This window comes from Muscardinus avellanarius, assembly GCF_963383645.1.
Source record: "Muscardinus avellanarius genome assembly, chromosome: 13".
Classification (NCBI taxonomy): domain Eukaryota; kingdom Metazoa; phylum Chordata; class Mammalia; order Rodentia; family Gliridae; genus Muscardinus; species Muscardinus avellanarius.
Window position 1 is genome coordinate 74,525,240 of NC_137799.1, and position 14,144 is coordinate 74,539,383.

General features: G+C 38.7%; 1 protein-coding gene across 1 annotated transcript in view; it reads left to right on the forward strand.

The window, feature by feature from the left end:
• Window positions 1-2,305, forward strand: part of CFAP95 (cilia and flagella associated protein 95) — a gene marked incomplete at both ends in the record, with an annotated part of 102,438 nt that extends 100,133 nt beyond the window's left edge. Inside the window, one exon of the mRNA XM_080709527.1 lies at window positions 2,117-2,305. Coding sequence (XP_080565653.1) covers window positions 2,117-2,305 — 189 coding nt within the window. The remainder of the gene's footprint in view (window positions 1-2,116) is intronic.
• Window positions 2,306-14,144: the final 11,839 nt, after the last annotated feature.

The following is a 14,144-nucleotide window of genomic DNA, read 5'->3' on the forward strand; positions in this document are numbered from 1 at the left end:
CTTCTTCCCTTAGACCTGGGACTGGGGCCAATCCTATTCAGTCTCTGGCAGCTACACATTGGGAAATGGGAGAAGTGGATTCTAGGGTGAGCTGGAGCCAGCCCATAACAGTTTTCTTGAGCTGATTAACCCAACTCAGTATTCACTGCTTCATTCTGGTCACCTGGTCAGCCCTAGCAAGAGTGTTTATGCTAAAGAAACTGGAAAATGATACAAATTGGATTTTTCGTTTGTTTTTAGAGTTGGGTTGTTGATTTACTAGTAACTTCAGAATTGCTCCCCATCAAGGCATTCATTCTTTTGAAAAATAACTGCTTTACTGAGATACAATTCCACACATTGTAAAGTTTGTCCTTTTTTTTTTTTTTTTTTTTTTTTGGTGGTGGTGGTACTGGGGTTCCTGGAAGCCCTTCTACCTCCAGCTACACTCCCACAGGCTACACTCCCAGACCTATTTTTATACTTTTTTATGTGGAAACAGGGTCTCTTAAGCCAGTGTGGCTGGCTTCGAACTTTCACAATCCTCCTGTCTCCGCCTCCCAAGTGCAGGGATTACATGCATGCGCCACCACACCTGGCATAAGTTTGTCCTTTTTAAGTGTACAGTTCACTGCTTTTTAGTATATTACAGGGCTGTACAGTAATCAATACAATTTCAAAGTATTTTCAACACCCCTAAAAGAATTCTATACCCATGAGCAGTCACTCCCATAACTCCCAGACTTTTCTGTCTATGGATTTGCCTTCTTTGGGTATTTCATGTACAAAATCATATAATATGTGGTCTTTGGTTTATCTTCTTTCACTCAGCATAATGTTTTCAAGGTTCACCCATGTTGTAGCATGCATCAGTATTTTATATTTTTGTGTCAAATAATGATTTATTGTATTATAAACTACAGTGTTTACATGATTTTTTATAAACTGATTACATGATTTTTCTTTTTATTGGTGCATTGTAGTCATACATCTTGATGTAGTACAAGATGGTAGATTCACACATGCTCACATCACTCAATTAGCCCTTATCCAATAGTTTTTGAGATCTAATTCTCATTATAGTTTTAGAACCCCTTTTTTTTGTGGCACTGGGGGTAGAACTCATCGACAGACTGAGTTTGTAGTCTTGGCTTAGTCACTTATTATGGGCTTTCTTTAAATTCTCTTCCTTTGAGATTTTAATCAAATCATCTTATTATGAAATGGGGGGGAAATAATTCATACCTCAGAGCCTGGTTATGGAAAAGACAGAAAAACTCAAGTACTGTGTTCTACCCATAGTAGTTACTCAGTAGATAAATGGAAACTCTTATGGTCAAACATATGGTTAGGGTTTTTTAAAAATCTAAGATTAGAACTACTTTAGTGTTCTTTCATTGTTTTATAGCTTTGGTGATTTAATTTCAGTAGTCCTGGTGCTTTAAAATTAGAAGCAATTTAAAGTAGAAGTGAGATAATCAGTTAAAAGGCGTTATGTTCCATGTCTTCCATCACCTCTGGTGTACTCTGAATCAATATTTTCTTTGGAAATGGCCAATGATAATGTCTGGTTTTATAATGATGAGGCTGTTATGAAGTGACCTCAAGATCAACCTCTTTATACCAGGTTATGTTGAGATAAATTTCTCATAGGAATGAATCTTAGAGCTTGGCACTTACACTGTTGTAGGAAGTATGGCTTGAATGCAATTGTTAAAAATGTAGTCCAAGATATTGTTCTTTTAAATGATTATAAACTATATTAGCAGAAACAATAACTAAAGCAAAATGTTTAATGGTAGTTAAATTGTAATTGTTTTGGCCTTATTTCAATTATCACAAAATTTAAATTGATCTTTATATATGTGCTTTGGGTTTAGAAAAATTGTACATGTAGAACCATTTACCATTTTAATTTTATAAATAAAGAACCATGAGCTAGATTCTTCTTTCAGGATTTAAATTACTAATAAATACAGAGGCTATTCATTGAGCATTTGCTGAGAGACCAAATTAATCAATTGTTGAAACTTTACCTTTGATCATAAGATTAATATATTAAGATCAACTTTTGAAGATCACTCCTTTCTACATACTTTAGTCATTTGGTGATATTTCTCTTTTTTTCTCCCCATAGGGTTATCCCTGTCGAGATGATTACTCAATAGTCCACAGAAAATGCCATTCTCAGTTCACAGATGTAGATGGTTCCAAAAGATTTGGCATCAACACTTGGCATGACGAGAGCGGGATTTATGCTAATTCAGATGTAAAACAAAAACTCTACTCACTGACTGTTAGTCCTATTGTTCCCTTTTTAAAATAATGTATTGTATCAGAGTCTGTGGATAATAAAAGAATAATGGATGTAATGATTTCTTGTCATAATAAAAACAATGGAAGTAGATTTCTTTTATCTATCATCTATCTATCCATCTATATATCTATCTAATCTATCTGATCTACTAGAGATTAACCCCCCAGGGGCATCCTACCTCTGAGCTACACCTCCAGCCCTTTTTATTTGTTTTAAAACAAAGCCTAGCTAGGTTGCTGGGATTCCTGCCATGTTGGAAAGGATGTCCTTGAACCTGTGCTCCTCCTACCTCAGCCTCCCAAGTAATAGGATTACAGGCATGTGCCACCATGTCCAGCTATATAGTTTCCTTTAAACACAAAATTTTATATTCCAGACAAATGTTTATATATTTTCATAAGCTACCCTGTCGTTTACAAAGTTTAATATACATACCACTGAGGGTACAACACAAAATTCTAGGTGATACCAGTGGCAGTTTTATTTTGTTGGCTGATACATTTCTCTTAATAATTATTAGGAAAAAATGGATAAAACTAACCAGTCAAACTTCTGATTGCTTAATATGTGGCTAGTTTTTTTGGTTTTTTTTTAGTGAGCAAACTTGAATTCTGTTTCAAGATTGTTTTTCTTTTTTATAAATATTTTAATTGACATGTAGCAATTATACTTATGTTGTACAGTATGATGTTGATACAGGTATACAGTGCATAATGATCAAATTAGCATTTATACCACCTCAAACTTTTATAATTTATTTGTGTTAGAAATATTCAGCATTCTCTTTTCTAGCTATTTTTAATTGTTTTAATCATATTCTTCCTACTCTGCTATAGGACACTGGAATTCCTCCTTCCTAATTATATTTTAGCACCTGTTATCCAATATCCCTCTATCCTTTCTCCCCCACTCTCCTCCTAGCCTCTGGTGACTACTGTTCTACTCTCCACTTTCAAGACAAATACTAAATAAATAAAAATATGGGCAATAGTTTGATTTGACATAAAACTTAAATGGCTGAAGTTTGGGCAACACTAACCCTATAATAATGGTGTGTATTGTGTGTGTGTGTGTGTGTGTGTGTGTGTGTGTGTGTGTGCTTGTGTCTTTTTACAGACTTTGATTTATCTGTGGCAGATGGTTGCACTGTATTTGGTCAGCATGATGTTTTTCCTTACTCCAGATAAAAATCTTTTCAGTATATGAAATAGCAAGGATGTAGACAACATAATTTTAGTGAAGTCATAGGGGTTTTATGAAAACCACAGTCAACATGCTAGATATAAAAGAAATCTTAGGGACTTCCGGGAAGATGGCGACGGAGGAAAGCGGCACTTACAAATCCCACTAACAATCGAACTCTATTACCACAAAACCAGCGCCTTTCACAGCCAGAAAACACCACCAGCAAAGAAATAAAAACTGTAAATACAAGGGATAGAGAAAAAGAGGGCTGGAAAAACAAGACACCAGAAAGAAACCAGCCCAAAGGGCCGCAGCTACCGCGGCGTGGAGCATCCGGAGCCTTGGCACGAAATGGCCGGAGTGGCCGGAGCGGCCTGAGCCGCGTCACGGAGCAGCCGGAGCTGTGGTGCAAAGCGGCAGGAGCAGCTGGAGTCACAGCATGGAACAGCACAGCCTACAACTTCCCTAGCAGCACCAGGCTCCAGAGAGGAGGGAAACTCAGAACGGAGCTCAAATCCAGAGAGGAGGTATGCGGCCTAGTGGCCTAGGATGCAGCAGCAGTGCCTTACTGCCTGCGGCAGCAGCGAATTCACCAGATGTCCCTAGACCAACGCACTCAACCAGCCACCAGATACCAGATAGGAGCGGCGAACAGCGAGCCGAGGTGAGCTGCTGCTGAACACCTGGGCGGCAATCAGCAGTTTTTTTGGCACAAGGAGTGTCTAAAGCTCCCAAGGGCCGGGATCAGCACACCCCACAGGGACTCAGCGGAGCTCAAAACCAGAGAAGAACTACGCCAACCTCAGGGCCGAGGACGCGACAGCAGCGCCTTACTGCCAGCAGCAATGGCGAGTTCACCAGATGGCTGAAGACCAACGCACTCAACCAGCCACCAGGCTCCAGAGAGGAGGGGTGGACAGCGAGCTGAGGTGAGCAGGTGCTGAACAGCTGGACGGCAGTCAGCAGTTTTTTTGGCGCAGGGAACATCTAAAGCTCCCAAGGGCCAGGCACAGCACACCTGGCAGGGACTCAGAGCGGAGCTCAAAACCAGAGAAGAAATACGCTGCATCACGGCCGAGGGCGTGGCAGTGGTGCCATATTGCCAGTGGCGGCAGCAGCGAATCCACCGAGTTCACTACAGCTCTATCAGCACACTCAATAACGTGAGTCAAATTGCGGCCCCTAGGGGAGAAATCCCAGTACTGCACTCCCAGGGACTTGCGCAAATAGTCTCCCTGGGTCGAAGATTTTAGCAGTGCAACCCAGTGGGGGAGTGGCGGTGGTAGAGATATCACACCATAGTCACAACACCTCGCTGGAGAACGCCCAACTTGGCACCCCCCCACGGTCTAAGCAGCCTCGATTGACTCCCTGGGTCTGAAACTTTGTGATACAACCCAGTAAAGGAGTAGTGGTGACTGAGATACCACAGACTCGAGATCCAGAGCATCTTAAGGGAACTCATAGTGACCTAGGGAAGAACCCAGAGAAGGCACAAACTTCCAAAATCATAGGAAAGAGAAATAACAATGGAGCAGTGAATGCCCACAACCTCACAACATCAGAATCTGATAATAAAGAAATCCAAAGATCTCTAGAAGATCAAATCAGGAAAATAACTGTAGAAATAATAGAGGACTTTGGAAAACAATTCAGAGAGTCAAAAAGAGATAAAGGATGCAATCATTGAAATAAAGGCCTCAATTCAAAGTATAAACAACAGATTAGACCACATGGAGAATAGAATCTCACTTCTTGAAGATCATTCCAAAAATGAACGCATAGTTTCTAATTTAGAAAAAAATAATCCGACAGCAGGAATCTGACATTGAAGAAATATGGGCCCATTTTAAGAGAGCTAACCTTAGAATAATTGGAATAGAGGAGGGAAAAGAAGGTGAAACCAAAGGGATCAACAATCTCTTCAAGGAAGTAATAGCAGAAAATTTCCCAAACATAGAGCAAGAGGTCAATACACAGGTCCAGGAAACTTATAGAACTCCCTTTAGACAGGATCAGAGAAGAGGATCCCCATGCCACATAATTGTCAAAATGACTAATGTGGAAGCCAAGGAGAGAATCTTAAACACAACAAAAACAAAAGGCCACGTGACATTCAGAGGCAAACCAATTAGAATCACTCCAGACTTCCCAAACCAAGTTATGAAAGCCAGAAGGGCATGGAGTAACATATTCCAAACTCTGAAAGAAAACAACTTCCAGCCAAAAATTTCCTACCCAGCAAAACTATCCATCAAATTAGATGGAGAAATAAGAACCTTCTATGACAAATAGGAACCAAAGGAATTTATGTCTTCAAAACCAGAACTAGAGAAAATACTCAAAGAGATTAACTGCAAAGAGGAATTGGGTAATACACGCCAGAACCAAAGAAACAAGAATTCCCATCCAGCAGACAACTAAACAAAGAATAAACAGTATCTCAAACAGAAATAAGATCTTAACATGTTGGGAATTAAAAATTATCTCTCTATAATCACACTGAATGTAAACGGCCTCAACTCCCCAATAAAAAGACATACAGTGACAAAATGGATTAGAAGCCAGAATCCATCCCTCTGCTGCTTACAAGAAACACACCTTACAAGATAGGAACAAACTCAAGGTAAAGGGCTGGAGCAAGGTAATCCATGCTAATGGTACTCGAAGACAAAGCAGGAGTAGCAACTATGATATCAGACAAGTTAGACTTCAAACCCAAACTTATTAGAAAAGACAAAGAATGTCACATTTACTGGTAAAAGAAATAGTCCAGCAAGAGGAAATAACAATAATCAACATCTATGCCCCAAACATAGGGGCAGTTACATTCATAAATCAAACTCTTTGCGAAATGAAGTCACACATAAATTCCAACACAATAATACTGGGAGACTTCAACACACCTATCACAATACTAGACCGATCTTCCAGACAAAGGGTCAGTAAAGATGTCTCAGAACTAAAGAACACCATTAACCAAATGGACCTGTTGGACACATATAGAATATTTCACCCAACTACACGGAGTTTACATTTTTTTCAGCTGCTCATGAAACCTTCTCCAAAATAGATCACATCCTGGGACACAAAATGAGCACTAGCAAATTTAAAAAATGTTACATACTTCCCTGTGTCATTTTAGACCATAATGGAATGAAACTAGAAATCAACTATAAGAAGACCCAGAGAAACAACATAAACATGTGGAGACTGAACACCACACTTCTGAATGAAGAATGGGTCATAGAAGATGTAAGAGCTGAAACCAAGAAATTTCTAGAAACAAATGACAGTAAAGATACAACATATCAAAACCTCTGGGACACTTTGAAGGCAGTATTAAGAGGAAAATTTATAGCACTGAGTGCTCACATAAGAAAAACAGAAAATCTTCAAATAAATAGCCTAACGACACACCCCAAAGCCCTTGAAAAGCAGGAACAATTGAACCCCAAAGCCAGCAGAAGACAGGGAAATTATTAAAATTAGAGCAGAAATTAACAAAATAGAGAATAAAAAAATACAGAAAATCAACAGAACCAAAAGCTGGTTTCTTGAAAAAATTAACAAGATTGATAAACCACTAACCTACCTAACTAAAAAAAAGAGAGAATCAACCCAAATTATGAAGATAAGGGATGAAAAAGGAGACATTACTACTGAAAGCGTAGAAATCCAGAGGATTATCAGAAACTACTTTGAAAATCTATACTCCAACAAAATGGAAAATCTGGAGGAAATCGACAACTTCCTAGATAAATACAACCTTCCTAAACTGAGTCAAGAAGATATAGAACACTTAAACCAACCAATAACAATCAAAGAGATTGAAACAGCAATAAAGAGCTTACCATCAAAGAAAAGCCCAGGACCAGATGGTTTCCCAAGTGAATTCTATAAAACCGTTATAGAAGAGCTAGCCCCAATACAACTCAAACTATTTTGTGAAATAGAAAAAACCGGGACTCTCCCAAATACATTTGATGAAGCCAACATCACACTAATACCCAAACCAAATAAAGACAGTTCAAGGAAGGAAAACTACAGGCCTATATCTCTGATGAACTTGGGTGCAAAACTATTAAACAAAATACTAGCAACATGCATTCAAAACCACATCAAGAAAATCATACACCATGACCAGGTAGGGTTCATCCCAGGGATGCAAGGCTGGTTCATTATACAAAAATCAATCCATGTAATTCATCATATAAACAGAATCAAAGACAAAAACCACATGATCATCTCAATAGATGCTGAAAAAGCATTTGATAAAATTCAACATCCATTTATGATAAAAACACTGCAGAGAATTGGAATAGAAGGAACATATCTCAACATTATTATTATTTTTTTTAAGGGTAAAGTGTCTCTACTGCTGCAAACTCTAACTGACACTGGCATGGTGGCACACACCTAGAATCCCTGTTCTTGGAGGCTGAGACAGGAGGATCGCAGCTCACTAAGTAGCTGAGGCTGGCTGTGAACCATGATCCTCCTGTGTCGGCCTCCCAAATGCTGGTATTACAAGTGTTTGACACCATGCCCGGCTACCTTTCTTTTTTTTTAATTTTTTATTGGTGCACTGTATTCATACATCATAGTGGGATACAAAAAACTTTTGTAGACATACATGCACACATTGGCCAGTCAGCCCCCACCCAATCCCCACCCCATTCCCTCCCCATCCCTCCTTCCCTTGCTTGGTTTAGTGGTTGACATCTAGTATTATAGCAATTTATCCAAAATTAAAAGTGATAGTCTCACATAACAGTTTCATTTGTCTGATAGTGGTTGACATCTAGTATTATAGCAATTTATCCAAAATTAAAAGTGATAGTCTCACATAACAGTTTCATTTGTCTGATACCAAGCTTTTAATAACTTAAAGATAACATTTCAGTATTTCTTTTTGCTTTCTTTCTTACCAGAGAATATTTTTTTAGGTGAAACTATCATATATTTATATATTTATTTTTCAGAAAAAATCTATCCTAATATGGAATATGGACTCTAGATACCCAAAACGATCTTGAAAAAGAACAAAGCTAGAAGATATATATTTTCTGCTTTCAAACCATATAAAGCTATAATAATTGAAACAGTGTCGTACTGTTCTAAAGGCAGATATATAAACCATTGGAGTTAAATAAAAGCCTAGAGATACATTCTTCCATATATTGTCAAGTTATTTTTGACAAGATTTCCACAAACATTTGGTGAAGGAAATAATAATCTTTTAACTAAATATTGTTGAAAAATAATAATTACATAAAAAAGAATAAAATTGGACCCTTACTTAATCCCACATACAAATATTAACTCAAAATAGATAAAAGACCTAAATATAAATCTTAAGACTATAAACTTTTAGAAGAAAATCTGGGTCATAAAACCTCACAGCATTGAAATTGGCAGTGATTTCTTGGATATGATTTCAATGGCACAGGCAACAAAAGGGTATACAAACTCCCTAAAAAATAAAATATTGTATATCCAAAGACAATGTAAAGAGAGTTAAAAGTTACTGATAGAATGGGATAAAATATTTCCAAATGCTATATCTGAAGGTATATTAATATTTCAACTAGAAATCCTAAAATTAACAACAATAAAAGCAAACAATACAATTTAGAGATAGGTATAAGACTAACATAAATAATGAATCTCCACAGATAACTAATCTTAGTTGTCTGTTGGATGGAAAATCTTGTTTCTCTGGTTCTGGTGTGTGTTACCTATTTCTTCTTTATAGTTAATCTCTTTGAGTATTTTCTCTAGTGCTGGTTTTGAAGACATAAATTCCTTCAGTTTCTGTTTGTCATGGAAGCTTCTTATTTCTCCATCTAATTTGATAGAAAGTTTTGCTGGGTAGGAAATTTTTGGCTGGAAGTTGTTTTCTTTCAGAGTTTGGAATATGTTACTCCAAGCCCTTCTGGCTCTCATGACTTGGTTTGGGAAGTCTGGAGTGATTCTAATTGGTTTGCCTCTGAATGTCACTTGGCCCTTTGTTTTTGTTACCTTTAAGATTCTCTGCTTGGCTTCCATATTGGTCATTTTGACAATTATGTGGCATGGGGATCCTCTTCTCTGATCCTGTCTAAAGGGAGTTCTATAAGTTTCCTGGACCTGTGTATCAACCTCTTGCTCTATGTTTGGAAAATTTTCTGCTATTACTTCCTTGAAGAGATTGTTGATCCCTTTGGTTTCACCTTCTTTTCCCTCCTCTATTCCAATTATTCTTAGGTTAGTTCTCTTAAAATGGGCCCATATTTCTTCAATGTCAGATTCCTGCTGTTGGATATTTTTTTTCTAGATTAGAAACTATGCGTTCATTTTTGGATTGCTCATCTTCTAAGAGCGAGATTCTATTCTCCATGTGGTCTAATCGCTTGTTTGTACTTTGAATTGAGGTCTTTACTTCATTAATTGCATCTTTTATCTCTCTTTGGCTCTCTCTGAATTCTTTTCGAAACACCTCTATTATTTCTACAGTTATTTTCCTGACTTGATCTTCTAGGAATCTCTGAATTTCTGTTTTATCAGGTTCTGATGTTGTGAGGTTGTGGGCATTCATTGCTCCATTGTTATTCCTCTTTCCCATGATTTCGGGAGTTTGTGCCTTCTCTGGGTTCTTCCCTTGGGTCACTATGACTTCACTTAACATACTCTGGATCTCAAGTCTGTGGTATCTCAGTCCCCACTACTCCTTTACTGGGTTGTATCGCAAAGTCTCAGATCCAGGGAGTCGATAGAGGCTGCTTTAGACTGTGGGGTGCCATGTTGCTCGTTCTCCTATGGTGTGATATCTCTGCCACCGCCACTCCCCCACTGGGTCAAGTCCCTGGGAGTCGGTACTGTGATTTCTCCTCTGGAGCCCGCAATTTGACTCACTGTTGTTGAATATGCAGATGGAGCTGGTGGACTCGGTTAATTCGCTGCTGCTGCTGCTGCTGCCGCTGGTGGCAATATGGCGCCGCTGCTATGCCCTCAGCCGTGAGGCTGGCGTATTTCTTCTCTGTTTTTGAACTCCGCTCTTAGTCCCCGCTGCGTGTGCTGAGCCCAGCCACTGGGAGCTTTAGATGCTTTCTGCGCTGAAAAATCTGCTGAATGCCGCCGGGCTCTTCCATAGCGGCTTACCTCAGCTCGCTGTCTGGGCTCTTCTGCAGAGGCTCACATCGCCTCGCTGCCCGCCGCTCCTCTCTGGAGCCTGGTGGGCTGTTGCGTGTGTTGGTCTGTAGCCGTAGCCGTCCAGTGAGCTCGCCGCTGCTGCCAGCAGTAAGGTACTGCTGCTGCGTCCTCGGCCGTGAGGCTGGCGTATCTCCTCTGTGGCTCTCAGCTCTGTTATGAGACCCCCTCCTCTCTGGGGCTGTTGATTTTTTTTGTTTCTCTGGTGATGGTATTTTCTGGCTATGAAAGGCGCTGATTTTGTGGTAATAGAGATTGGTTGTTAGTGGGGCTCTTAAGCCCCGCTTTTCTCGGTCGCCATCTTCCTGGAAGTCCCATATCTCAACATTATTAAGGCAATCTACAATAAGCCCACTGCCAACATCATATTAAATGGGGAAAAACTTCAAGAATTCCCCCTAAAAACTGGAACGAGACAAGGATGTCCACTATCACCACTTCTCTTCAATATAGTACTAGAAACTCTAGCCAGAGCAATAAGGCAAGAAAAGGAAATTTAAAAAGTACAAATAGGAAAAGAAGAGCTCAAGCTTTCACTATTTGCAGATGACATGATACTATATTTAGAAAACCCAACAAACTTAACCAAAAGGCTTATAGAACTGATTAACAAATTCAGCAAAGTATCTGGATACAAAATCAATCTTAAAAAATCAGAAGCTTTCCTGTACACCAACCATAAATCCACTGAAAAAGAAATTCAGAAAACACTTCCACTCAGGATCTCCCACAAAAAAATAAAATACCTAGGTATAAACTTGACCAAGGAGGTAAAATATCTCTACAAAGAAAATTATAAAACATTGAAAAAAGAAATCAAAGTAGATCTTAGAAGATGGAAAGACCGTCCATGTTCATGGATTGGCAGAATAAATATCATTAAAATGTCCAAAATCCCAAAAGTGATCTACAGATTTAATGCAATGCCCATTAAACTACCAAGATCATTCCTCACAGACATAGAAAAATCAGTCCTTAAATTTATCTGGAATAACAAAAAGCCCAGAATAGCCAAGGTAGTTCTCCGCAACAAAAACCACGTAGGAGGAATACCTGACTTTAAACTATACTACAAAGCCATTGTAATAAAAACAGCATGGTGCTGGCAAAAGAACAGATATATAGACCAATGGAGCAGAATAGAAGACCCAGAAACAAGTCCACATACTTTCAGCCAATTGATTTTTGACAAAGGGGCCAAAAACGTACACTGGAAAAAAGATAGCCTCTTCAACAAATGGTGTTGGCAAAACTGGTTAACCATATGCAGAAAATTGGATATTAATCTCACTTTTTCACCCTGTACAAAATTCAACTCACTATGGATCAAAGACTTGGAAATTAAACCAGAGACCTTGAAGCTCCTTGAAGAGGGTATAGGTCCAACACTGCAACACATAGGCACAGATAAACACTTTCTCAACAAGACCCCAAAGGCACAACAAATTAAAAGGTGAATCAATATGTGGATTGCCTGAAACTGAAGAGCTTCTGTGCAGCAAAGGAAACTATCAAGAACCTCAATTGAGAGAGAGAATGGGAGATTTTTGCCACCTACACCACCGATAGAGGACTAATATCTAGAATATACAGAGAACTCAAGAAACTCAACACTAAGAAAACAAAACTTAAGGGGTAAAACAACACTAAGAAACAAAACACTAAGAATAACAAAATGGGCAAGTGAACTAAATAGACACTTCACAAAAGAAGAAATTCAAACGGCCAATAAATGCATGAAAAAATGTTCAACATCACTGGCAATCAGAGAGATGCAAATCAAAACTACCCTGAGATTTCACCTAACTCCAACTAGAATGGCCATCATTCAAAACACAAACAACAGATTCTGGCAAGGATGTGGAGAAGTGGGAACTCTAAGACATTGTTGGTGGGATTGCAAATTAGTGCAACCACTTTGGAAAACTGTATGGAGAATCCTCAGAAGAATGGGAACAAACCTACCATTTGATCCAGCAATACCACTGTTGGGTATCTACCCAAAAGAAAAGAAACCAAACTACCAAACTAATGCATGTGTATCTATGTTCATAGCTGCACAATTCACCATAGCCAAACTATGGAACCAGCCAAGATGTCCATCAACAGATGAATGGATTACAAAACTGTGGGATATGTACACAATGGAATTTTACTCAGCCATCAAAAAAAAAAAAAAAACTCAATTACATCATTTTCAGGGAAATGGATGGAACTGGAGGACATTATGCTAAGTGAGATTAGTCAGGCACAAAAAATAAGAAATCAGATGCTTTCCCTAATATGTGAGAGTTAGCGAGAAATGGGTCATAGGAGGAACTCTTGAAAGAGGAAATCCTATAGAGAAGCAAACAAGACAACCTAAAGGAGGAGAAAGGAGGGGGGAAGAGGAAAATCTCTAAAACACACAATGTACTTAAACATATCAAAGTCAATCACTAAGCCACGCAAGGGAGAGAGGGACGGGGAGGAAATGGGGTGGGAATTGGGTAGGGGTTAAATCAGCGATGAGTACATGTCTGTACAACAAGTTTTTTACCCCAATATGTTGTATGAATATAATGCACCAATAAAAATATTTAAAAGAAAAAAAGGATTTCAAGCAAATATTTCTTAATTCTTTTAAAAGCAAATAAAATAAAATAAAAAATAAAAGAAATCTTAGCAATTGTTTTGACTCACGATCCCACATTTCAGATGAGCAAACAGGGGCCCAGGGATTGTATTAGTCACCTGGTTTTGCCATAACAAAAGTTTTCTTTTGGGTGCTAAACAACAGATATTTGTTTTCTCACAGTTTAGGAGGCTGAAAAGTTTAATATCAAGTTTTTGGTAAAGGACTTTCTACAATTAGAACCAATATTCTCTGAAAACAATTCTATCACTCTTCATCTGCTCACCATTGAGGCAAATGTGACAGTTCTTAGTGATTAAGCAGACATGGTCTATTTAGCCTGTGACTTTCTGGTGTCTTGCCTATGGCCAGTTGATCAAATGGCCCTATGATTCATGGCCCACCCCAATCTTTCCACCAGACAGCCAGCTCACACTTCTTTTGTAGTCTGTGCCTGTCAGATGTTCTATTCATGTGGAAGCCTTGTTTTTCCATGGTATTTACCAGCTGTTGTTTACCACGTTTTTACTAAGTTGAGGACATATGGATGCTAAAAAAGCAAAGATGCTCAAAACATAGAATTGTGTCCTATTACTCCTATTTTGAGAGGTACTCTGTCCCTCTGAAATATTCCCTGGTCCTATCTTCAAGTCTAGAATTAGTAGTTCTCCCAAACATTTGTGCTTGTTGCATGTCTCTTTCATGGCACTTGTCTGGTTGTCTTATGGCCATTTCACATGAGTTCTTGGAAAGTGAGAACCATGCATACTCATCTGGGGGCCACTGGTGTCAAAAACACAGTGGACACTCAGAGATGCTGAAGGAATTAGTATAAAGATGTCTGCATAATCATACACT